Source organism: Nelumbo nucifera, chromosome 4, assembly GCF_055504915.1.
Source record: "Nelumbo nucifera cultivar China Antique chromosome 4, China Antique-T2T, whole genome shotgun sequence".
NCBI lineage: Eukaryota > Viridiplantae > Streptophyta > Magnoliopsida > Proteales > Nelumbonaceae > Nelumbo > Nelumbo nucifera.
In genome coordinates this window covers 97,520,124-97,544,878 of record NC_142652.1, presented here as the reverse complement: position 1 = coordinate 97,544,878, position 24,755 = coordinate 97,520,124, and the positions used below count along the sequence as shown (strand labels likewise).

General features: G+C 39.5%; 1 protein-coding gene across 1 annotated transcript; it reads left to right on the top strand.

Moving 5' to 3' along the window:
- The first annotated feature begins 440 nt into the window (after window positions 1-440).
- Window positions 441-20,798, top strand: FHIT (FRAGILE HISTIDINE TRIAD). Its single transcript, XM_088886356.1, has 6 exons — window positions 441-597; window positions 716-849; window positions 952-1,063; window positions 12,514-12,659; window positions 20,158-20,256; window positions 20,360-20,798. Exons 3-6 carry the CDS (start codon window positions 952-954, stop codon window positions 20,474-20,476), a joined length of 474 nt encoding a protein of 157 aa, XP_088742482.1. The 5' UTR covers window positions 441-597; window positions 716-849; the 3' UTR covers window positions 20,477-20,798.
- Window positions 20,799-24,755: the final 3,957 nt, after the last annotated feature.

The window sequence follows — 24,755 nt, the reverse complement described above, 5'->3', positions numbered from 1 at the left end:
GCTCGTTACCATTTATCTAGGCATTAGAGCCACCTCTCCAGTTCGTCACCATTTAACTAGGCATCAGAGCCACCTCTACAGCTTGTCACCATTTAGCTTGGCGTCTAAGCCACCTTCCAGGTAGGAACCATTCAGCTAGGCATCCAAGCCACATTCCAGGTAGGAATTATTCAGCCAGGCATCCGAGTCACCCGCCCGCCGGGGAGCTGCCAAAATGCGCATCATCACTTGGTTTAATATTAAAACCAACCCCAAGCTGTAAACTGAAATCTGAAATATCTTTCAAAAAAGAATTTTAAAATATCTTAAATCGAATCAGACCGTTTCTAAATCCAGATCAAATCATCAAATTCAGTTTGGTTCGTTTAGGTTTGGAGGTATATAGCCCGGCCCGGCTCTCGGCCGATGAACAGTCCACTCCAGCATCTAAGGGTAATATATAGAGATTTTATAGATCGGGCTGGGCCGTAAGGCACTTGAAGTCTAGGACATCGGGCCCAAATTCCAAGGAGTTCCTCGATCCTCATCCAGAAAAAACCCGGTGGCAGTGACGAGACTGACGGTGCTAATCTCTCTGTCCGACGAGAAACCGAACAGGTTAGTGGGCTTTGTGTGAATGCGTGATTCCTTCTTCGACTAATAAGTGCTCTGTGTTTTTGTGAATAATCTGTTATTCCAAGAATGATAAAGCAGTTGCTGCTTCTGTGTTCAAAAGGGTTCATTACTACATCATTTTCCATCAACAAATCGCTTTCTACCAGTCTCACCTGTCTCGCCATCGCCAGAAGCAGCAGCCTTCATTTGTCACCTACAAGCAGAACTGCTGCATCGTGTTGCATTCCAACTAAGGTAAGGCAAAGTAAATGCTCTGGAAACGGAAAGACATCCTTTCATTTCATTTCCCACTCTCTCCTCCGCATTCACTAACCACTTGTGCGCAATTTTAAACAGATGGAATCGGAGAATTATACGTTTGGGCCGTATAAAATACACCAGAAAGAAGTATTCTACTCTACCCAGCTCTCCTACGCTATGGTTAATCTTCGGCCTGTTCTCCCTGGTCTCTCTCTCTCTCTCTCTCTCTCTCTCTGCTTTTCATTTTGGATATGAATGCCCAATTTTTCCTTTTTAACTTTAATGGTGGTAACGCATGGTTAATTTGGCATTGAGGCTTAAAAAGAAATCCTCCCTTTGATAACCTAGCACAATAAGGGGCCTTCATCCGTGGGAGATAGATTATTGATCAAATTTTAATTACTAATGAGTATGTTTAAGAGATGAGAAGATCAAGGAAGAAAGGATGACTTTGCAAGTTGAAGTTAAAATGATTTTATAATTTTAATTGTCTTTTAAAATATCTTTTATTAGGATAAATGAATGAACAAAATTAACAAATAGGGGGTTATAAGATATTTTAAAAGGCAATTAAAATTATAAAATCATTTTTTTTAGGTGTTGAGAATTTAAGGCTCTAACATGGACTTGTTTGGGATATACTTGATAGTATATCCCATTTGCCTCATGACCACTCCCAATCATCTTCTAGGACTTGGACTTTGAAAACGATATTCTAGGACTTGGGACTTTGAAAACGATTTTAGAACTAGTTAAGAGAGTCTAGGATTGAAAGTCAATTTGAGGAAATGTAGTTCGGTGGGCCTTAGCGTGGAGAGGGTGGAGCTGGAAGAGTGTGTGAAAGTGTTGGGATGTGACGTGAAGGAGTGCCAATTAAATATATAGGATTGCCCTTAGGAGGCAACCTAATGAGGAGACTTTCTGGGAGAGCGTTATTGAAAGGTTTGGGAAAAGGTTGGCGTCCTGGAAAAAAAACTACATATCCAAAGGGGAGAGTCATTTTAATAAAATCTACTTTGTCTAACCTCCCACTCTATTTTTTGTTTGTGTTTAGGGCTCCAGGTTCTTGTGGGATCTGGGAGATAGTAAGAATAGTCATTTGTTGAACTGGAAAAATGTAAGCATTTCTAAAGAGCATGGACTATGGAGGTTTATGAATTGGTAGGATTCAAGAAAAAAAATGGCCTTGTTAGGGAAATGGTTGTGGAGGTTCCCAAAAGGAAAGAGAGGCTTTATGGCATTTGGTGATCAAATGATCAAAAGCATCTATGGGTTGCACCCAAATAGTTGGGACTCAGTGCCTGTTAGGGGAGCAACTTTGAGAAGCCCCTAGAAGCCAAATCTGACTCTATTGCCTACTTTCATGCAAAACATAAGGTATGATATAGTTTCAGGGTGAAGTGGAAAGTTTTGGGAAGATACTTGGGGGGGGGGGGGACTCTCCTTTTTGTCAAACCTTTCCGAGAATTTATAGGCTGCTCAACTTTAAAAATAGTTCAATTGCGGATTTGATTTCCTTTGGAGAGAATGGTTTAGCTTGGGATTTGGGTTTAAGAAGGCCTTTAAGGGATTTAGAAACAAATGAGCTGGTTTTTCTTGTAACTCTACTTGAAAACTTTGTTTTGTTTTCATCAGGGAATGATGAGAGAATTTGGACCCCTAATACAAATGGTTGTTTCATGTGTGCCTCCTTTTTTCAATCCTTACTTCCCATTACAGAAGCTTAGCCTTTCCCGGTTAAAGAGGCATGGTGTTGCCCGGTCCCCCCTAAAGTAAAGGTTTTTTGTTGGGAGGCTGTTAACCAAATCATCAACACCCATGAGAGGCTCCAAAATTGGGCTCTCTCTCCTCATGTGTGTGCTCTTTGCCTGAAGAGAGGAGAAAATACTAACCATCTACTGTTACAATGTCCCTATGCTTCTAGGCTATGGCAGCTTTTCCTCTCACTTGTGGAAAAACTTGGTGGCACGAGATGCAGTAGTAGATCTATTCAAATAAGATGTTTTTGGTGGCTCCACTCAAAGACAAAAGATTGTTTAGCAATGCATTCACGGTGCGGTGCTATGGGGTTTGTGGTGTGAAAGAAATGCGAGAATTTTTGAAGAAAAATGCAAACTTGTAGAGGAAGTGTTTGAACTTACCAAGGTAAGGGTAGCTCACTTGGGTGTGATGTGCAGGGATTTTCAAGGGTGACAGAGGATGGTAGATTGGTCCCTTCCTAATCTAGAGGTGCTCAAACTCAATTTTGATGGTTGCAGCCTTGGAAGCCCATGGCTCTCGGGGGGGGGGGGGAGGAGTTGTTACACTTGTTAGAGACCATGAGGGCAGTATCATACTAAGCTTTTCAGGTCTGGTAGGACAGGGAAATTTTTCTAGAGCTGAGCTTTTGGCCTTGGTTCAGGGTTTGAAGTGACTGTCAAATGGTTTTAGGATAGACGGCAAGGCAAGACCAAATTCCTTTGAAGTTCAGACCTTTAGTCAGAATGGCTGAAGCTCTAGGTGCTGATTTAAATGCCTCATTCAAATGGGTGCCTAGTAATGTTAATATCAGTTATGTTTTTGCTGTTGTTGTATTTTATTTTTTCTCTGTTGTCAGCTGTGGATGGCCTCTTGGGAGGTCCAGCATTGTACACTTTTTTGGCTGTACTTTTTGTGTGAAGATTTGTGTTTAATGAATATTTTCCCTTTGTTGCTTATCAAAAAAAAAAGCCATCCTCTAGGACTTCAAGTCCTGAAAAACACAACAAGAAGGAAGGTTATGCAATAATTCAAGGATTTTGTCAAACTACTAATAGGAAGAGGGTTAGTGTTATTATTGATAAAAAAAGAGGGTTAGTGTTATCAGAACAAGAATAAATAAATAAGGACATTAGAATTCATTTCCTTTAATTCATCTCCTAGCCACATCAGCAAAGGATAATCTGCCCGCTTCTTTTTCCTTTAATTCAAAAACATTTGAATTCATTTCTACTAAATGGTTTACTTGTCATTTGGTTTTCCTCCAAAGACTGTTCAACTTCCTTCTTAAACTTTCCTTGCTTCCCATTCTTTTTCACCAACGCTTGTGTGCCACTTGTACACCAGCCTGCCACATCAATGTCGTCTTCAACCTTGGTTTGTCCTCCCTAAAGTGACACTTCAACTTTTTTTTTATCAATAACAGAAAACTTTCATTAATTAAGTATAGAAAAGATTTAAATTTGGGTGGGGGGAGGTAAACTCTCCTAACTCTCCCCCAAAGAGAAAATTACAATGTTGCCCAAAACAAATGACTTCTTCCCACTCCCTGTTTGGCCAGTCGTCTGCAAATGAATTGGCATATCTTTTAACCCACTGCATTAATGTATGTCCATAACCTATTATTTGCCTTCTCTATCCAGCCAATTACCACTTGTGAAACTCCTTCAACGATGAACCTGTTTATATTTAGTTCCTTAGCCCTTTTCATCCCCTCTAACAAAGCCAGAATTTCTGCTCTCAGTGAATCCCTGAATCCAATTGGTCTTGAAAAAAGAGTTATTACTGAACCTGCCTCCAATTTGAAAACACCACCAACCCCTGGTGGCCCTGGATTTCCTTCATTGCTCCCATCGAAGTTGAGCTTGATAAAGCCTTCTGTTGGGAGATGCCACGGAGGATGGATGATGATTATGCTTGGAGCTGAGGCTGCTATTTCCTGCTAGTTGTTCACAATGGTCTCTGGGGGAACGTCATCAAATATGTTCACTGTCTTTACCCACTGGGCCACCCTCAAAGTAATCATCTCTATAATTGTCTCTCTACTTCTTTCTTTTTCAGCAAATATTCTTTGGTTCCTTTGCTCCCAAATTGTCCAACAAACCGCTGCCTTGGTGCACCTCCATAGGATTCTTCCCCTCTTTATGATCCAGCTACCAATAGAATAGATGAAGATGCTTTTAATGCTGGGGGAGTCCACCTACAACCAAATAAAGAGAGAAATCACTCCCAAATAGAAGAAGCAAAGGGGCAGGATATTAGTAAGTGAAAGCAACACTCACCATTGGCTTTACAAAGGGTACAACAGTTCGGGGACAAGCACCAAAAAGGCTTCTTTCTTTGATTTTTTTTGAAAAAGATGGTAACTTTATTAATGAAAAGTGGGTACATAAGAAGATGTACACAGAGATTACAACTCAACAGTTAAGTAGGAAGAAAGCTATCACTAAACATGAAATCCCTGTGAACACCAGCTTTTGCTAGACCATCCGCATCAGAGTTTAGCTCCCTAGGGATCCAACCCAGCTGTGCATTTAAGTTAAATTTGATATCTCTAGCTTCAGCCAAGAAATGCGCTAAAGCCCATGGACCACTGCCAGAGTCAGCAAGCCACTTGATGGTATTTGCTGAATCTCCTTTTATGATAATGTTCTGAGAGTCCAGATCTCTTGCAATCCTGATTCCGGTTAGTGCTGCCATAATTTCAGCCTTTGTTGAAGAGGCTATCCCTATCGGTCCACTGAAAGCCCAAATAACTGTACCATCTCTTCTTCTAAAAATTCCACCAACTCCTGCTGCACCTGGGTTTCCAAACACACTTCCATCAAAGTGCATGGTTATCTCCCCTTCACCACAGAAGAGTGGGGGAGAGGGGTGATTAAGGACTGGTGTTTAGAAAACAAAAAACCTGCAGTATTTCTTTGAAGATCAGAAAAGGAAACTCCTTTAAAAAACTCTGAGTTGGAAGTCCAAAGGAAAATTCTATATGGTATAGTAGACAAAAGCTCCTCAAGGTTTCTTTTTCTGTTGTTGAAAATTCGGTTATTTCTCTCTTCCCAGATGCTCCAAAGGATTGCATGTGTTACGGAAATCCATAAAGTCCTTCCTCTTTTACTTAACCCTCTTGCTGTCCATTGTCTGAGACAGTTTATCACATGTTCAGGGAAAGTCCAACTAAAATTTAAAAGATTGAGAAAGAAAATCCAGAATTTTCTAGTTTCCTCACAGTGGATCAGAATATGATTGGCTGATTCCCCGGCTTTTAAGCACAAACAGCATACATATGGGGATATATAGGACCTTCCTTGGTTCTTTTTCTGGAGGAGATCCTAAGTGTTGATCTTCTTCAGACTAGCTTCCCACACAAAAAAACAAACTCTGGAGGGAATGTGTGTACACCAAACTGTCTTGAAAGGGAAAGGGTTGGCAGGAGTAGGAAAGGGAAATGGTTGATCACACGTATTAATTCTTTCTAGTGCTATTTCCCAACATAGTGCTCCAACCCTAGGTGGGAGTGGTCTCCCCCACACTTCTTTAGTAGGAAAGAGGTTGGCAGGAGTAGTAGGTTGAATTAAGGCATTGAAAAAAGAGGCACAAGTGAAAGAGCCAGAAGAGGAAAGGGTCCAAACCCGAGAATCCACGTCCACCCTAGAAGGGTCCAAGAAGACCTTTTGAAGTACCTGAACCAATGACAACACCAAATCCAACTTTGATTCTTTGAGACCTCGTCTAAACCCCAAATCCCAATTAAGCTTGGGCCCTAGACCAAAGGAGGAAATAAAGGTGGAGGCATGCTTGTACCTAGAAAGGGAGAATAAGGAAGGGAATTGGTCTTTAAGTGGTACCTCCCCCACCCGCACATGTTCCCAGAAGCTCACCAAATTTCCGAAGCACAAGTTATGCCTGGCAAAGGGTAGAAAACAAGGAAGGATGACATAGATAGCTTTCCAATGTGCTGCAGTAGTTGCTCAGGCTGAAATTCTTGTGTCCCAGTCATCAACTACCAGCCCATGTATACTCTTAATCACCTTTGTCAACAATTTATCTTGATCCACCGGGAATCTCCAGCCATTTACCCAACAAAGCCGTATTCCTCTTCTGAATGTTTCCAGTTCCTAGACCCCCTGAATCCTTACTTCTACTTACCACTTCCCATCTAACCCAATGGTCCCTCTTTTCCTCTCCAGGCTCCCACAAAAAAATCTCTCATTAACTTCTCTAACCTTCTACAAATCCTCACAGGCATCCCAAATACCAATAGGAAGTAGATTGGCAGATTGGCCAAAGTTGATTTGATCAAGGTGATTCTTCCACCAAGAGAAAGATATTCCTTTTCTAGGAGGCTAGCCTTTTTGAGAACCTATCCACCACCGGGTTCCAATTCACACTTTAGGGTTGCTCCCTAGAGGCAGCCTCAAATAATTCAGTGGCCACTGGCATACCTCACAACCCAAAATTGTTGCACATTCAGATACCTCTCTATCATCCATGTTAATGCCTGCCACACAGCTCTTACTGAAGTTAATTTTCAGATTTGACATCTTCTCAAACACTTGGACCACCTACGTCAAATTCCTCATTTAATTTAAATCACCTCCCTCACAAAATAAGATGGTATCAACAAATTGTAAGTGAGTAATAGACACTCTTTCTCTTCCCACTCTCCAACTTCTCACCAAACCCCTCAAATATGCTCTCTAGATAAGGATACTAACACAACTACTAAGATGAACAAGAAAGGAGAGAGGGGGTCCCCTTGTCTAATACCTCTAATGGCGGGAAAGTGCTGCTTCAACTTCTGATAACAGCCAAACATGACTCCATTCACCAAAGTGATGCTTCTCTGGTTTCACCCATGTGATCCTAATCTTTGGAGCACACAGGTCTCTAAGATTAACCTTCTCCAGAACACCCAAGATTCTCACTATGTTCCCAATAGCCGTTTCTTTCCAGAGATGAAATGGAAGTCTTAAATGCTTTATCAGGAAATTTCTATGTGTGGCCTCTATCTCATAGCACAGCAGAGTGAGTCCAGTTCTGTACCTGTATCAAACCCTCTTCTGATTTGATCGTCGTAAAGCTCCTTTCCTAATCACCAATTTCAAGGACCGCCTTCCTGTCTGCAAACAACATTAAGACTGCATCAGCTTCACTAACTTCTGCACCATTGTATCCAATATCTTCCTCTGGTCCTTTACCTCTTCAACTGTTATAACCATTCTCTGTTCCCATTTACCTCTTCCTGCCTCAAGCATCATCCTCTAAAAACCTGTCGAGCTCACAACCGTTACTCCATGAAGGGAGAGGCTCTGTTCCTCACTTTCCACTTGCATATTGGTTTTATCTTTCATCACCTGACTAGGACGGTTCTGCTCATTATGCACTTCAGTAGTGGTGGATTTTTCCTTAATTATGTTCCTGTCAACAGACAGGAGAAACTGCTGTAGTTTGTCCCAAAAGGAGATCCATCCCTGTTCCTCCTTCCCTTCCAGCACACATATCAGCTGTCTCCTATTGTTATCGAAGTTTTCTGTAACAGCAATAAGCACCCCTTTCCATTCCTTCTCAGCTCAGCTTCAAATCTTTTCCCTATTAAGACCATGGAATTTTTCCAGCCCACTATCCTGATACAGTTGACTACTACATCAACAAACCCCTTCAACCATAATGTAGCTTCCTCAGGCAGGAAGATTGGTGCCCTCCTGTCTTCTCTGTTTTTCAATAGATTCTTACCTTCAGTCCTTCCATATTGAAACAACATTTTATTGCTTTGATAACCAGTTCAGATCCCCACCTGTTAGCTGCTTGGAGAACTCCATCACTTCAAGCCCTCTCCATCTCCTCTTCACTCTCAGTTCCTGGTAGTGATCTGGTGTTTTAGAGACATAACTCCCCTTGACAGAGCAAAGTTGAAAATTTACAATTAAATGCAAAAAAAAAAAAAAAACCCGATATTCACAAGACCCAGCTGCATTGCTTAGGAGTTCAAGTTTTGTATTCTTAATGCGGCAGTACTGTTTGAGGAATTTACAAGTGGAAGTTGCACACAATATGTCAAAGTGATGTTATGCATGTTGAAGCCCAATTGGAACTAGATATGAAACATGAATTAGGCAAAACTGTTCAGAATCATCTACAGATAGAAAGTGAAATTAATATTGAGATTGTTCATAAATCAGAGTTATCGTCCAAGAACAGGTCCCTGGTACAAGGAGTGAAGTTTTTGTTTACCTTGAGTTTGAGAATATTGTGGTTGAAGGGGACTATCAAGTGCTGACTCTTATGTTTTTCTTTTTGTTTTCTTTGGTGAATCAAATATTGTGTTAGGGGATTGTTAAGTGGGTTTTCTTGTTTGAGTTGGTGACTTTATTGCATGGGGTTTAAGTTTCCTTGTTAGCCCTTGGCTCTGTGTATATAAGCTCCTTATTTTTATTGATAGAAAAAGAAAAAGGAAAGGAAGAGTTCATGTTTGTTGCATGTAATGACAGCAAACACTCAGAGGTTGTATTCACACTGAGATTCATTTTCCATTTTCTCTCTAGAAACTAAGGCCATGTTTGGTTCACTGCTTTAGGCCTCATTCTCTTAATTCTTGCTCATTCTAGGTAAGAATGGGCAAGAATGAACAAAATTAGAGTGTTTGGTTACAAAATTCTTGCCAATGGCCACATTCTTTTTTAGAACGAAAAATCAGCCCCATGGCATAAAAATTGACTAGCATGCAGCATGAAAATTAATCATGCCCCATCTTGCTCATTTCATTCTTTGAGGAAACTCTACCTATAAAACTGTTGTCATAGATGTTTACTTTTGCGAAAGCAATTTTACAAAAGTACTTTTACGAAAACACTTTTATAAAAGTACTTTCGAAACATCTATGTCAATTGGTAAATATTGACTATTGGAGACCTAGGCTGGCGGTTTGTGAATATTGGCACATTTTTTTTTTTTTTAAGAATGAAAATGAGTAACATAGGACACTTGTTAGTCTGAAAAGAATTAATTTTTAGGAAAAAAAGTGTTTTGTTCATAGCAATAGTTTCTCATTCTGCCTATTTTTACCCATTTTTTTCCATTTTAGAATTTCATCTTGGGTAAGAATGAGAAAGAATGAGAATTGAACCAAACATGGCCTAAGCAACTAAATTATCATGTCTTGCCTTCTTAATTGATAACTTAAGCATCAAAACTAATACTACGAAATAAAAAATTTGTGCTTATTCTAATTCCATTGTTCATTTGAATCTCTCATCTTTCAATAACCATATATCATGAGAATTTTCTATCTTCTAGTACCCACTTTATATGGTGTTTTGTATTAAAAGTAGAACTCCTTTCTGATTACTTTCATTTTTCTTATCTTTTACAGGTCATATCCTTTTCCTTTGGAATCAATTAACCTTGCCAGTTTCTATTGTCATCACTGACTAATGTGTGTACTAAGACAAATTAAAGTTACTTTCATTTTTTTCAATCGCTTCATTGATGCTATATGGTTTGGGCATCTGTTAGTCCTCATGCATTTAGCTTATGTTAAAAAAATGATTCATTTTTACATGTTTTTGGTTGTAAGGAAGAAAAATTGCAGAGAAGCAGTGGAATCAGGCATTGCCTATAAAATACCTAGGTCATCATCACCCATGCTTCTTTACCTCCATTGCACTTGGGGTGGGGGGGGGGGTGTTAAAACATCCATGGCGCTCAACTAGCAACAACCAGGTACTGCCAATGATGAGGCCATAGATGATCTGGGTGATTATGGCACTTGTTCCTCTATGCTTTGTGTTTCCTTTTGTAAAAACACATGCTTGCACAATTAAAAACTAAATTGCATATTATGTGAATGCAATGAGTTGTATTGAATTTCCCCATATGCACATAAGGGGGAAGATATATAGAGAGGGATTTTAATTATCAAAAGGAGGAGGGAAAAAATGATTGGAAATAAATGGACTGGGATTTGAGCCTTTGAGGGTCTATTATCTCTGGTTCACTGTTTTCTTTTCCATGTTTAGATACTAAATAAAAATTTTGTTAAGAAAAGACATGTATACAAGGAACAAACATAATGCAGGAGCAATGTTGTCAAATTTGACTTTTTTTTTTTGTAAAAATCATATATTTTTGGATTTTTTCAGTACTTTGGTTATTTTACAGGTCTGTGAGGTCCATCTTTATCATCTGATTTGTGTGGTTATAGTTGGTTTCTATTTGATGTTTCATAGTCATTGGTTAAGTAGTTCAGGGTTATTGGGTTTTCTTATGATATTGAGAGTTTTGTGATTTTTGTTTTTCTTAGTTCTAGTAGGTTTATCACCTTTATAACCTCTCCTAACCCTTACTTTTAGTTCTAAAATCATCCCTAAAACGTTTTTAGCCAATTATTGTCCTCTTAGACTTGTCCTTATGTAATTCCAGTTCTATGTTAGTCAGTATTAGGGATGCCAATTTTCCCCGTAAAACCAGGGCCCTGCCCAGCCCCATTCCCCAATCTTAAACAGGAAAGGGGTGGGGACTGGAAAAATAATTTTTCCCTGAACCATGGATGGGGTTTGCGTATAATTCCCCAAACCAGCCCCGAACCCAATGGTAAATTAGTAAAATATCCCTAGATTTAATATTGATTTTTAAAATTTCTCTAAGTTTTCCTCAAATTCTTAAAATCCCAGGATCCCATAATTCCATTTCTAAAGTACCCCCAAATTGTCATAATCCAATTCCTAAAATACCCCAAAATTCCCATAGTCCTATTTGTAAATTATCTGCAAATTAGATTATTTTAGGTGGTTGCCTTGGGGTAGGGAAAATTTGGGGATTCCCCATCCCTGATGGGGAGTGGGTGCCCCACCACCAGGGACAGGGTAGAGTATCTTGACTATGGGGTGGGGAGGGGGAGGGGGTGCCCTGCCCTGAACCCACCCAGTTTCCATTCCTAGAGTATCAAAGCTGTCAGTCCTACATCACTTGCTATTAGAACTAATGGTTAGTCACTATGAAGTAGTATATTCAAAATTCTTCCTAAATACAGAATATTTAGGCAGAATATATTAGATATTTTGATACACATTGACTTTTGTATCAATATGCTCTGGATACTTTTATTACTAAGAATGCGAAATTGAACATAAAAGTACATGTGCATATATCATGCATACGCCATCAATGATATCTATTGAGTATATGAGTACCTACTGGCAAGGTGCCAACCAGCTGGTTGGTAAGGTCTCCTGCTGGTTGTAGCGGAGACATGGGATTGAATCCTGCCTGACCTGATGGGGAGTGGGTGCCCCACCACCAGGGACAGGGTAGAGTATCTTGACTATGGGGTGGGGATGGGGAGGGGGTGCCCTGCCCTGAACCCACCCAGTTTCCATTCCTAGAGTATCAAAGCTGTCAGTCCTACATCACTTGCTATTAGAACTAATGGTTAGTCACTATGAAGTAGTATATTCAAAATTCTTCCTAAATACAGAATATTTAGGCAGAATATATTAGATATTTTGATACACATTGACTTTTGTATCAATATGCTCTGGATACTTTTATTACTAAGAATGCGAAATTGAACATAAAAGTACATGTGCATATATCATGCATACGCCATCAATGATATCTATTGAGTATATGAGTACCTACTGGCAAGGTGCCAACCAGCTGGTTGGTAAGGTCTCCTGCTGGTTGTAGCGGAGACATGGGATTGAATCCTGCCTGACCTGGGGTGGGGGGTTATGAGTTGGGGGATGGGCTACCCCCCCGTTGTGTAGCCCTTTCAAATGATACCGAAAAAAAAAAGAGTATTGAGTACCTACTGAATGTCATTATGCCTCTTGTTTTGTTGCATTACAGTGAAATTTCAACTTTGATACTCTAGTCTGTGGTGAATTTCTATGTGTTCAGTTTAATGACCTTAACAGTACTTACATGTCCTTGTCTGCCCAAGGCGTGAAGTGAAGCGCTTTATTGATCTCACTGCTGATGAGATTAGTGATTTATGGCTCACAGCACAGAAGGTTGGTTGTCAGCTTGAGCATCATCACAAAGCATCTTCTCTTACGTTTACAATCCAAGTAAGACTACAAAGAATCAACTTCATCTTCTTTTCTTCAAGTTCCAATTTTTCAACTTTAATAATTTCAAACAAATTTGCTTTTTTGTTTTTATTGCATGCCTTGACTTCTAGAAATATTTATCACATTTAAAATGTTTAAATCTCAAAGTTCAAAATCTTGTTTTTCAACTAGTATTGTTGTAAAAGTTTAGATAATTGAGTTTTTATTACTTTTCAAATAGTGTTCGGTATAGATGGTATCCCCTTATTATATCTTTGTAGAGGGTAGAAAAAGTCCTTTGTTTTTGTCTCAAACAAAAACAAGGTTTAAAATGTCGGTGTCGGTGGTAATGTTGGTCGTCCAAATATAGGAACATATCGGAAATGGCAGAAATATCATATAGAAATATTGTAAAAACTATAGACATGATGGGAACATTGTAAAATATGCATAAATATAGAATGTTATTTTATGAAATGATAAAAGAAGCATTGACGCACCTTTTTAAATTATTATCTTCTTCTAAATAATTAAACAAAGCTAAGAAACTAAGGTTATAGAAAAAAGAATACATTCTGAAGTTGTCCTGTAAAAGATTCAAAACTACATGCTAGAATGAGTTAAAACAAAATTTAAACTCATATAAAATGCACATGTTTGAAATTAATGAGCTGGTTTGAAGTGATAATCATGTAAGTTACGCGGGCAATAATTTTGCTACTCCACATATCTACAATATTGTTACCAGCGTATGTTATAATACTATCTCTATTCTCTTGCACTTCATATAGTGGTGGTAGTGTTTATTGGGGAATATAGTAATATTTCGTGTCGCTACCCATGTAAATGGAAATTTGCCATGGAATCAATCTGTTGTACTCTACATAGTGCTGGTAGTGTTCACTGGGGAATATGCCAATTCCAGTAAAATTTCGTGTCACTACCCATGGGAATGAAAAAATGTTGTGGAAATATTAGGAAAGTTAGGGACATTTTAAACCACGAATAAAACATACACAAACCAAAGAATGAAAATTATAATCATTTGATTATGGTTGCCATTTGACTCCCTTTTAAATATCTTTGAAAATTTTGAGAAATTGATGGAGAGCAGAAATTCTAGTGATCAAACACTATATAACTTGATTCTTGAATATGACGATCTTTCCCCTTATTTAATTGAGCTACAAGTCATAATCCTATCAGAAATTTTGATACTTTGGAGGGTAAGACATCAATTTCTACAACGAGCCCAATTCATTCAATTGGGTTGTAGGGAATCTCTTCCTTGAAACGGGGATGGTGGTGTTTTCAGATGGGAGGCAGGTTTGGTAATAGCTCTTTTTTCAGGACCAATTGGATTTTGGGATTCACTGGGAGCAGAAATTTTGGCCTTGATAGAGGGGGTGAAAAGGGCTAAGGAACTAAATATAAACAGGTTGATCATTGAAGGAGATTCACAAGTGGTAATTGGCTGGATAGAGAGTGCAAATGATGGGTTATGGACACACATTAACGAGTGAAGACAATTCAAGTGGTTAACTCAGGGCATGGAAATGCATATGCAGTGGGTTAAAAGGTGTGCCAATTCATTTGCATACGCGTTGGCCAAACAGGGGGTGGGAAGAAGTCATTTGTTTTGGGCTACATTGTAATTTTCTCTTTAGGGTAGAGTTAAGAGAGTGTACCTCCCCCCCCCCCCCCCCCCCTATTGTACTTAAATCTTTTATATTATTAATTAATGAAAGTTCTCTGTTATTGATAGAAAAAAACCATTTGGGTTAAATGGGTCTGTCAACCTATGATATCATAGACAAAATAAAAATTATATAGAAATAAATGGGTTGTGGAGCAATAGTCCAACAATTTGGATCAAATAATTTGCTGATGACGTCATAAATAAAATAAAAAATCATATAAATGGTTCAACATATGATGTCATAAACAAAAGAAAAATTATATAGAATAGGATAAGATGTACAAAAGAAACAGTAGAGATCACTAATTGCAGATTTAGTTGAGTTTCTTGTGAAAGAAAGAGGGGGAAGATGAAGATTTCAGCAGTAGAGAACAAAGGAGAAGAAGAAGAGAGTAGGAAGTCAACCAGGATTGTGAAATCCACCCTAGCCGCCCCCCTCTCATTATATTTATACTTAACTTAAAAAGATGAGATATTACAAGGATGCCCTTAGTAGGGCGACTACTAAAAGCTGAACAGTCACAACTTAAAAAAACATAAACTAATGGGCCTAAAACCCAACAACTTCCTAACTAAATAAAAACAAACCGGACCAACTCAATGCTCCCCCTCAAGTTGGGAGTAAATGTCACACATTCCCAACTTGCGTAGATCATGCTCCAACTTGTTCTTTGCAACACCTTTTGTGAGAACATCAGCGAGCTGTAGATCAGAAGCAATGTATGGAAGACAAACTTCTCCAGAAGTTACCCTTTCTCTGATAAAATGTCTATCCACTTCAATGTGCTTAGTTCGGTCATGCTGGACTGGGTTATGGGCAATGTTAATTGCTGCCTGGTTATCACAGTATAGCATCATAGGTTCTTCTGCTTGTACACCAATTTCTTCTAACAGGGAACGGATCCAGAGAAGTTCTGAAACTCCATGTGCCATGGCCCTGTATTCGGCTTCAACACTTGATCTTGCCACCACTGTTTGTTTCTTACTCTTCCATGAGACAAGGTTACCCCCAACTAGGGTGCACACTCCTGAAGTTGATCTCCTGTCATCAAGGCACCCTGCCCAATCTGCATCTGTATAAGCCTCTAGTTTCAACTGTCCATGATCAGTAAACAATATGCCTCTGCCCGGGTGCCCTTTCAGATAAGCAAGAATCTTGTCAACTGCCTCCCAATGCTGAACTCGTGGAGCATGCATGTATTGACTTACTACACTTACTGCATAGGAGATGTCTGGTCTTGTCATACACAAGTATAGCAGCCAACCCACAAGTCTCTGATATCTCCCAATGTACTTTACTGGTTCACCTTCTAATGCATTAATTTTATGGTTCTGATCAATAGGGGTGCTGATTGCCTTTATTCCAAGCTTCCCTGTCTCTTGAAGAAGATCCAAGACATACTTCCTTTGTGAGATAAAAATTCCATGTTTTGATCTTGCAACTTCAATGCCTAAGAAGTATCTCAGTTCTCCAAGATCCTTAATTTCAAATTCTTTATGTAGGTTCTTTTTCAGACCATCAATCTCACTCAGATCATTCCCGGTGACAACAATATCATCCACATAAACAATTAGGACTGACACCAAAGATCCCCTTCGCTTCACAAACAAAGTGTGATTGGATTGAGTCTGAGTGTAGCCAAAAGCAATCAAGGCCTGTCTGAATCTCTCAAACCATGCTCTGGGAGATTGTTTCAAGCCATAAAGTGACTTCTTAAGCCTGCATACCTTTCCCTTTTCAGTATCATTGTAAAAGCCAGTAGGAAGATCCATATACACTTCTTGCAGATCCCCATTTGGGAAAGCATTCTTCACATCAAGTTGAAACAAGGGCCAAGAGTATGAGGCAACAAGAGAAAGAAGTATCCGAACGGAGGTCATCTTTGCAATTGGCGCAAAGGTCTCTAAGTAATCAATGCCATAGGTCTGTGTGTACCCTTTTGCAACAAGTCTTGCCTTGTACCTTTCTATACTTCCATCTGCCTTATATTTTACTGTGTAAACCCATTTGCATCCAACTGTCTCCTTGCCTTCTGGTAGATCCACAATGTCCCATGTCTGATTCTTAATCAAAGCTGCCATCTCTTTCTGCATAGCTGTCTTCCACTCAGGTTTGGAGAGAGCCTCACTAACACCCTTGGGTATAGACACTAAATCAAGAGAGGAGAGAAAAGCACGGTAGGAAGGAGAAAGTCCACTGTAGGATAAGTACTGTGAAATACAATGAGCAGTACACTTTCTTTTCCCTTTTCTGAGAGCAATAGGGAGATCAAGGTTATCTATAACAGAGTTAGTAGGATCAATGGGAACTGAAACAGTAGCGGGACCAAGAGGAATACTTGAATCCATGGCAGCAGCCGAATCTGGAGTCTCCAAGGAATCGACAGGAAGTGGTGTGAGTTCTGCTGTAGTGGAATCAACCTCCTTGTGAAGTCTTTGTCGTAAGTAATGCTGAGAAGCAGAATGCAAAGGAGGTGGCAAGGTAGGTGCCATAGGGTGGTGGTCAAGCACAGGAGTAGACACAGGGACTGGAACTGGGAGAGGAATAGATTGCTGACTCACTTCCCCAAAACACTCCCCTTGAGAAGGATTCTTTGAGAAGAAGTACGTGGATTCAAAAAAGGTGACATCCATGGTAACATACCGGCTCCCAGAGACTGGATCATAGCAGCAGTACCCTTTCTGATTCTCTGCATATCCAAGGAAGACACTTCTTTGCCTTGGGATCAAGCTTCGAGTGGTGAGGACCAAGGATATGTGCAAAGCAGACACACCCAAACACCCTGAGAGGAATATGAAACATCTCCCCCTGAGGAAAAAGAAGATTGAATGCGGTGCTGAATCCAAGTATACGAGAGGGCACCCTGTTAATCAGATATACTGCTATGAGAACTACATCACCCCAAAATCGAATTGGAACTGTAGATGTGATCATCATGCTTCTTGCAATCTCAACAATGTGTCTATTCTTCCTTTCTGCAACACCATTCTGCTGTGGACTGTAGGGGCAACTGCTCTGATGGACAACACCATATTCTAACAGATATGAGGCAAGATGTCTTTCAAAATATTCCCTGGCATTGTCAGATTTGAACACATTTATTCTTGTTCCAAACTGTGTTAGTACCATCTGATGAAATTGCCTCACCAAGGATGGTACCTCATCGCGGGATCTCATCAGGTAAATCCAAGAGTATCGTGAGAAATCATCCACAAATAAGAGAAAATAGCGATAGCCTCCCATAGAAGGAACATGGTAAGGGCCCCACACATCCGAATGAATAACATCAAAAGAAGAAGAACATCTTTTATTATTAGGTTTAAATGAATGTCTACAATGCTTTCCAAGCTGACAACCTTCACACTCCAGACTTGACAAACTAACAGACTCAAAAAGTTTTGGAAACAAAAAACTCAAAGAAGAAAACGGTAAATGATCCAAACGATTATGCCAAAGCATAATTTGACTTGCAGACCCAGACTAACTATCCCTGCTGACATGATGACTCTGATGAGAAGGAAGTACATCCAGGAGGTAGATTCCATTCACTTCACGACCACTCCCAATCGTCCTCTTTGAATCCAGATCCTACAAAATACAACGACCAGGAGAAAAAATTACTGAGCAGTTCAGGTTCTTAGTCAAACTACTAACAGATAACAAATTAGTGATTAATCTGGGAACATGAAGGACAGAGGGTAGAGAAATAGAATCACTAGTCTTGACAGATCCCTTCCCAGCATTAGGAACATGGGATCCATCAGCTGTGGAGACCCTATCTCTGCCAGAACAGAGCTGGTAAGTTGAAAAAATAGTAGAGCTCTGGGTCATGTGCTTTGAGGCTCCAGAATCTATAATCCAAGGAGGTCCCTTCTTACCTGAAGTGGAAACCTAACTGTAGTAATGGTCCCAGCCCCGAAAGGGTCTCCAACACCTCCTCCCACTAGTCCCATTTCACTCCCGGGCTTATTTTCAACTCCGTGGACCTCCATGCTTCTCAAAAAATGTAAAGAAAATAACTGAAATTTGCAGCAAGATCAAACAAAACACCTTTTGGAACCAACAACACCTTTCTGGTGTCCTAGACTTTCTTCTCACAAAAGATTCCTTTTCTGTGGGACGGGAGAAGAGAGAGAAGAGGCAGCCGCCCTCTCTAGAAGCCTCCAAATCAGGCAGGACTTGAATCGCCACTTACAAAAAACTCCAAGGAACCCTAAAAAATTAGGGCGCCACTTCCTAGGTCAAAATTGAAGAGTCCAACAGAAACATGACTCTTCCCCTTTCTCCAGTTTTTCCTGATTTTGATGAGAAACCCTAGACCAGCTACAGGGCACACAGATCCACCAAAAAAATCCAAAAATTGGGCTTACCTGAGAGCTTCGATCAGCCTCTTAAATCACCATGCAGTCAGCTGATCTAGGGCTGCATGAGAGAACAACTTCAAGGAACCTTCGGCCTGCTCTGATACCAAGTAGAGATCACTAATTGCAGATTTAGTTGAGTTTCTTGTGAAAGAAAGAGGGGGAAGATGAAGATTTCAGCAGTAGAGAAGAAAGGAGAAGAAGAAGAGAGTAGGAAGTCGACCAGGATTGTGAAATCCACCCTAGCCGCCCCCCTCTCATTATATTTATACTTAACTTAAAAAGATGAGATATTACAAGGATGCCCTTAGTAGGGCGGCTACTAAAAGCTGAACAGTCACAACTTAAAAAAACATAAACTAATGGGCCTAAGGCCCAACAACTTCCTAACTAAATAAAAACAAACCGGACCAACTCAACAGAAACAATGTAAACAATATGTACAACAAAAAATTGGGCATGTCTTTAATATAATAAATTCATCATATTAAGAAGAAGCAATTGGGTTGTGGGTGAATAGTCCAATTACATGAGTTAAATGGGTCAACTCTTGACCAAGGTTCAAAGTATTGAGACTCTAAATATGAAAAGATTCCCTATTGAGAGTGTAGAGATAGTTAATAGACTATTAGTGTGTCTGTTGTTCCAGCCCCACACTTTATTTTACTGTTTATTTCTTTATGTTACAGTTTTAGTAGTTGGGCCAGTTGGGCCATGTTTATTTTTCTTTTGTTTTTAAGTAGGGGTATTAGAGTAGCTCTGCTTATTGTAAAGTCATGAATATAAATAAGATTTAGTGGGGCGGCCAGAACAATCTAACTGCACCATTTTCTCTTCTCTCTTCTTTCTTCTCTTCTCTCTGCTCTCTTCTTCTTCTCTTCCAACCTATGTTGACTTCTTTTCTTCTTTCCAAATTACATCAGAAAACACATCTTTTTCTGATTCTTTTATTCAAGTTTTAGATATAGAGAAATCTGTCCAATTAGCAAAACTGGCCAAAACTATGAAACTATCACTTGTTTATGTGCCTGAATCTGGAATGCATGCATCTAATCACTTTTTATTATATTGTGTTAGCATGTTCTCTTGCTGGGACTCTAATCACTTGTTAAAAAATTCAAAAGGCAGCAAACCAATCTCCTCACATTATATCTTATTGCAAGTATGAATTCAGCACATGGACTTGAAAAGATGCTCTGCCTTTATACCCAACTACACACCAAGATATAATAGATTTGGTGGGGACTATGGTGAATTCATCTTAAATGATTGTATCAATAGCTAACAATAATTAAAACCGGAGTTACTATTTTTGTAGTAAACTGTTGGAAAATCAAAGGGCCCATTGATTTGGAGCTCTCCTTCCCCTCGTCATTTTCACCAGAGACATGCACCGCATGTAATGACGTCATTAGCAGACCATTCTTGACCACTTGATAATTCTAATTACCTCAGGATGGGCCACAGGCAGGACAGACAGTACCTCATGTCCACATCCATATCCTCCCACGGCGAAGTGGTGATTTTGAGAAAAATGATGAGATTTATGATGCAGTAAGTTGGAATGTTTTTAGCTCACTCTTGCATTATTCCCTTTCTCTATGTAGATCAGCTTTGGTGGCCAACTTATTGTATCGTTATTAATGTTGGTGCATAGATTGATGTTAAGGAGAAGGAGCTACAGCAAAAGCTTGACTTGGATAAAGAAAGGAAGGACAGAAGCCTTGAGGAAATGGTGGAAGAAGCTGATGAATATCGAAAGCTTTTTTCATAGAGATGCTAATTTTGAAAAGAAAAAACACATTCCAGTTGGCTTTCTATATTTCACCTTCTAGTGTGATTATGATCCTATAAGGACAGTATTTCTCTCTTGGAGGAAGCCTCAATTTTATCATTTAAAGACTGGGCCTATGGTTTTCATTATAGAGTTTTCTGAATCCTTTTACAGAGAAAAATTAGAACTTGTTATTGATTGAAATATATATGGGTCATTGGTGCTGATTGGTATGTACAATGTTTTTTTGTGCTGATTCATGTGAGAATGGACATCACTTGTGGCGTCTATAAATAATATTACAGATGTGTTTATGCTGTCATTGTCTCATGCTATTGGACCTCAAAAAATAAATGTGTAGATTATTCATCCATTTCACAATGTCCCAACAGTGTTGCAAAGCACCAGTAGGCAAGCCATCCGGACTAGGAGATTTCCAAGGGCCGGTACCAAAGAGAGCATGACAAATCTTTGATTCATCTAGAGTGTGAATTAACATAATATTCTTGTCCTCTGAAACATGATAATCAAGATCAGGAACTGTGAAGTCCAAGAGGTCTGGACATGAAGAGGTAAAAAGATCTTGATAAGAACCAATTAGGATATTCGAGGTTTTAGACTCATTTGAGGTCCACGTGCCATCCGCTCTTCTTATCGAATTTTGTTCTTGTCCACAATTTTGATTGTGGGCTTTAGTTCCATTGTCCATTCAATTTCTAATGGTGAGGGTTCGGATTTGCTGCCCATGACTTGTTTCCACATCGCTACCCATGGGGCATTACAGCTGCACATTAGAATTATTTCCCTTGTCATTCATGGAAAGATGTTTTCATGACGGTGTGGGTAGCAGATCTGGATTACTCTAAGCAATCCGAACCAAGTGTAAGTCTGAGGTGGGACGTACTGGAGGGAGGTTTCTAGGAGGCTGAGATTCCAATCTGATAGAGTTTATGCAGAGCTTAGTTTATGATAGCGTGTCAGGATCCTCAAAGGTCCCTATTTTTAGAAATCTTCTTGGGGAAAGGAAGAAGCTTTCTTGCTTTAGGAAAGTTACGAGTTTGTTGGATCTAAGACACATGGTCAAGTTGGGGTTTCACTAGCTCTTACTCTCTCGGGTATTTTTTCATTCTCTTCCTTTTTCAAGGAATTAACTCATTCCCATTCGGCCCTTGATTTTCCTTTCCCGGTTCTAGAAGTTTGGGGTAGATTAATTCCTTCCAGAGTAGGTGTTTTGTGCTGGAAAGCTATCATAGAAAAGTGTAACATTTGTGACTTACTTCAAAAGAAGAGGCCAAGATGGTGTTTATCCCTGCACTGGTGTATCTTATGTAAAAAGGATAGTGAGAGCTGTTATCACTTATTTGTTTCTTGTCCTTTTGTATCAGAAATCTGGTGTTGGTTTTTCTTTCTTTTTGGTTGCAGGTGGCCCACTCCCCCAAATGTGCAAAGTTTGTTTAACTCTGCTCCAGTGTGGGGTTTAAAAAAAAGAGGTAAAATCTAGTGGAGATATTTAAGAGCAGCTGTATGCTGGACAGTGTGAGAGGAAAGAAATCAACGAATTTTCCAGGAAAAAGAAAAGAACAAAGATGCCATTATTGATTTAATCAACGAACGAGTGTATCTACTACCCTCTTTTAAAACCTTAGGTTGAGTTTGGAAACAATACAAATGCAAATATGTAGACCGCAAAACCTTATATTTTGTTTTATTTTGTATGTAATTATGCTGCATATATTTGCATTTGTATTCTTTCCAAACTGAGCCTTCATTGTGAGACAAGGTTGTGAAGGCTAAGTTACAAGATGGGCTCGTGAGACGAGTCCACGAGGCAAGGTCGTGAGGCTACGGCAGAGAGGAGCGAACGCCATACCTACCAAAGAATAAGAGTCCAAATTACCCGTCGCTTTGGAGTTTCCCACTTGCATTCCTGTGAAAAGTATTTGGGTGGCCCTCTTTTTCTGGGCAGGTCATAAATCAAATACTGGAATTCTATAGTTGATCGGATGAAATCCAAGCTTCCGGGCTAGAAAGAAAAAAACACATTATCACATGTGAGCAGATCTGTGTTGGTTAAGTCACCTTACTGGCAATGCCACAATATCTCATGCAAACTTTTCCTTCAACCAAAAGATAATTGTGGCCTAGCTTTCATGATGTGGGTGTGAAGAATAGAGCACAGATAATTAAGCTAAGTTGGTGCTTTCTTAATGCTCTATGGACTAAGGTCCTTAGAGCCAAATACATTAAAAATTCAAAATTTTGGAACATGAAAGGCAGAGCAGGGGACTCTTACATTTGGTGGATTGTAGGCAATGGTTGGCAAATAGATATTTGAATAACCCATTGTTACCAAATGTACACCCTTCTCTAAATCCATAGAGGGAGTAAAACTCATATAAAGTTGCGGAACTCATTGATCAGTTTACCATGATTTGGAAATATGTTGTAGTTAATGGTTGATTTGATAACTCAACATCCCAAACTGTTTTGTCCATGGACTTTCCATTACACGTACTCAAATGTTATTGAAGATCATCAGTATGGACTTTGACCCCTCATGGATGTCTATGTCTAACTACAGCTTCAGCTTATCGCCTTTTGATGTCAGAACTTCCCAATACCTCCACCTCACATCTCTTGGCTGGAAACTACGGGCACTCAACCCAAAATTACTCGTGTTCTTATTGCGTGCAATTTATGATGCTCTACCTACTAGGAGTACACACACCAGAAAGCTTCAATGAATATTGATGGAGGCTGCTCCTTCTACAAGTAATTTGTTCTTTAAGTAGTGCTGGATGGCTAAAAAGGTATGGTTTGGTTCCGACCATGGTATCCATACTGATCTCTTTCCCCATAAGAAATTTACTGATTGGATTATTTCAGATGAGCAGTGTGTTGATTCTATTCCCTCATATTTAATAGCTGCTTCACTTTTGTGGCATGTTCGGTTGGCACGTAATGGAGTTATTTTGAAGAAAGAGAGGTGGAGACATAAAGTCATTGTTACTAAGGGTTTGTTTGGTTTTCAGTTGAAATCGGAATTGGATTTGAAATCCTTCGAAATCAGAATGGTCTATTTTCATAGTCTGTTTGGTTCAGATAGGAATGGATATGAAAATTGGAATCAGCAGGAATAAGATTTCATTCCCAAGGGAGGAGTAGGGAATGGCCATTCCTTCAAATGGGGGAATGCTATTCCATCAGGAATGGGAATGAGATTCCGATTCCACTCAATCAAACAGTTGGAATCAGAATAACCCGTTCCGATTCTGATTCCAAACCCTTATTCCTGCAAACCAAACGGAGCCTAAAGCCTGAGGTTGTGTGAAAATTCATAGGGTAACCCCCCTAAAGGTTGTGTGAAAATTAATTTTGACGGAGCAACTTCAGCCTCTTGTTCCACTGGAGGAATTAATATCCAAGATCACCATGGATCCTTGGTGTATGCTCGATTTATGCCTCTTGATTCTCATCCAGCTTTGTCACTGAGACTAAAGCTCTATTCGAAAGCCTTCAGTCTGCTTTAGTTGTTGGAATTTCTCATGCTATATATTTTTTAAGGTGATTGTGCTTTTGTTATCAAACTCTTGTTAGAGGGCTCCCCTTAGGCTCTGTGGAGTATTCTCTCTTGTTTCTAACTGCAAGAGTGTCCTAGCTCACCTCCCTGCCTTCTTAGTTACATATTCTCATAGATCTTATAATGTTGTTGCTCATACGTTGGCTAATCTGGTCTCACCTATTCTACTTGTTGTACCTGGTCCACCATACCAACCTTTCTTAGCCTATCTTACCAAATTAGATTTTCTCATATCACCATCTTATACTGTGAGATGTGCGGCTGCAATGTACAGTGGGTAGGGCATGGGTAGAGAAAATGAGCAGGAAATCCAGGTTCCTATCTTACAAAGGGATGTAACGAAACACTTTTGACGAATGAATTGCATACAGGCTTCCTTGAAAAAAAAATAATCTAGGGGGAGTTGGCCGGTGATGGATCTTGTACCCTTTTTATAATTGAATTTGCTGTGTTGGGACCACACTGAGTACAATATACTTTACAATCATATATATTAGATTATTAGGGTAAATTGATAAAACCTCCTCTAAAGTTGTGGACCGTTGCTAAAATTTGATAATTGCAATTACCTTTTTTGAACTTTTTGACACAATTGCAAGTAGACCTCCTCAGTTAGAATCCCCTAACAAGAGGCATAAAAATGTCCAAAATAGCCATATGATTACTTTGACCAAAATGTTTATTTTCTAAATTTTCTCT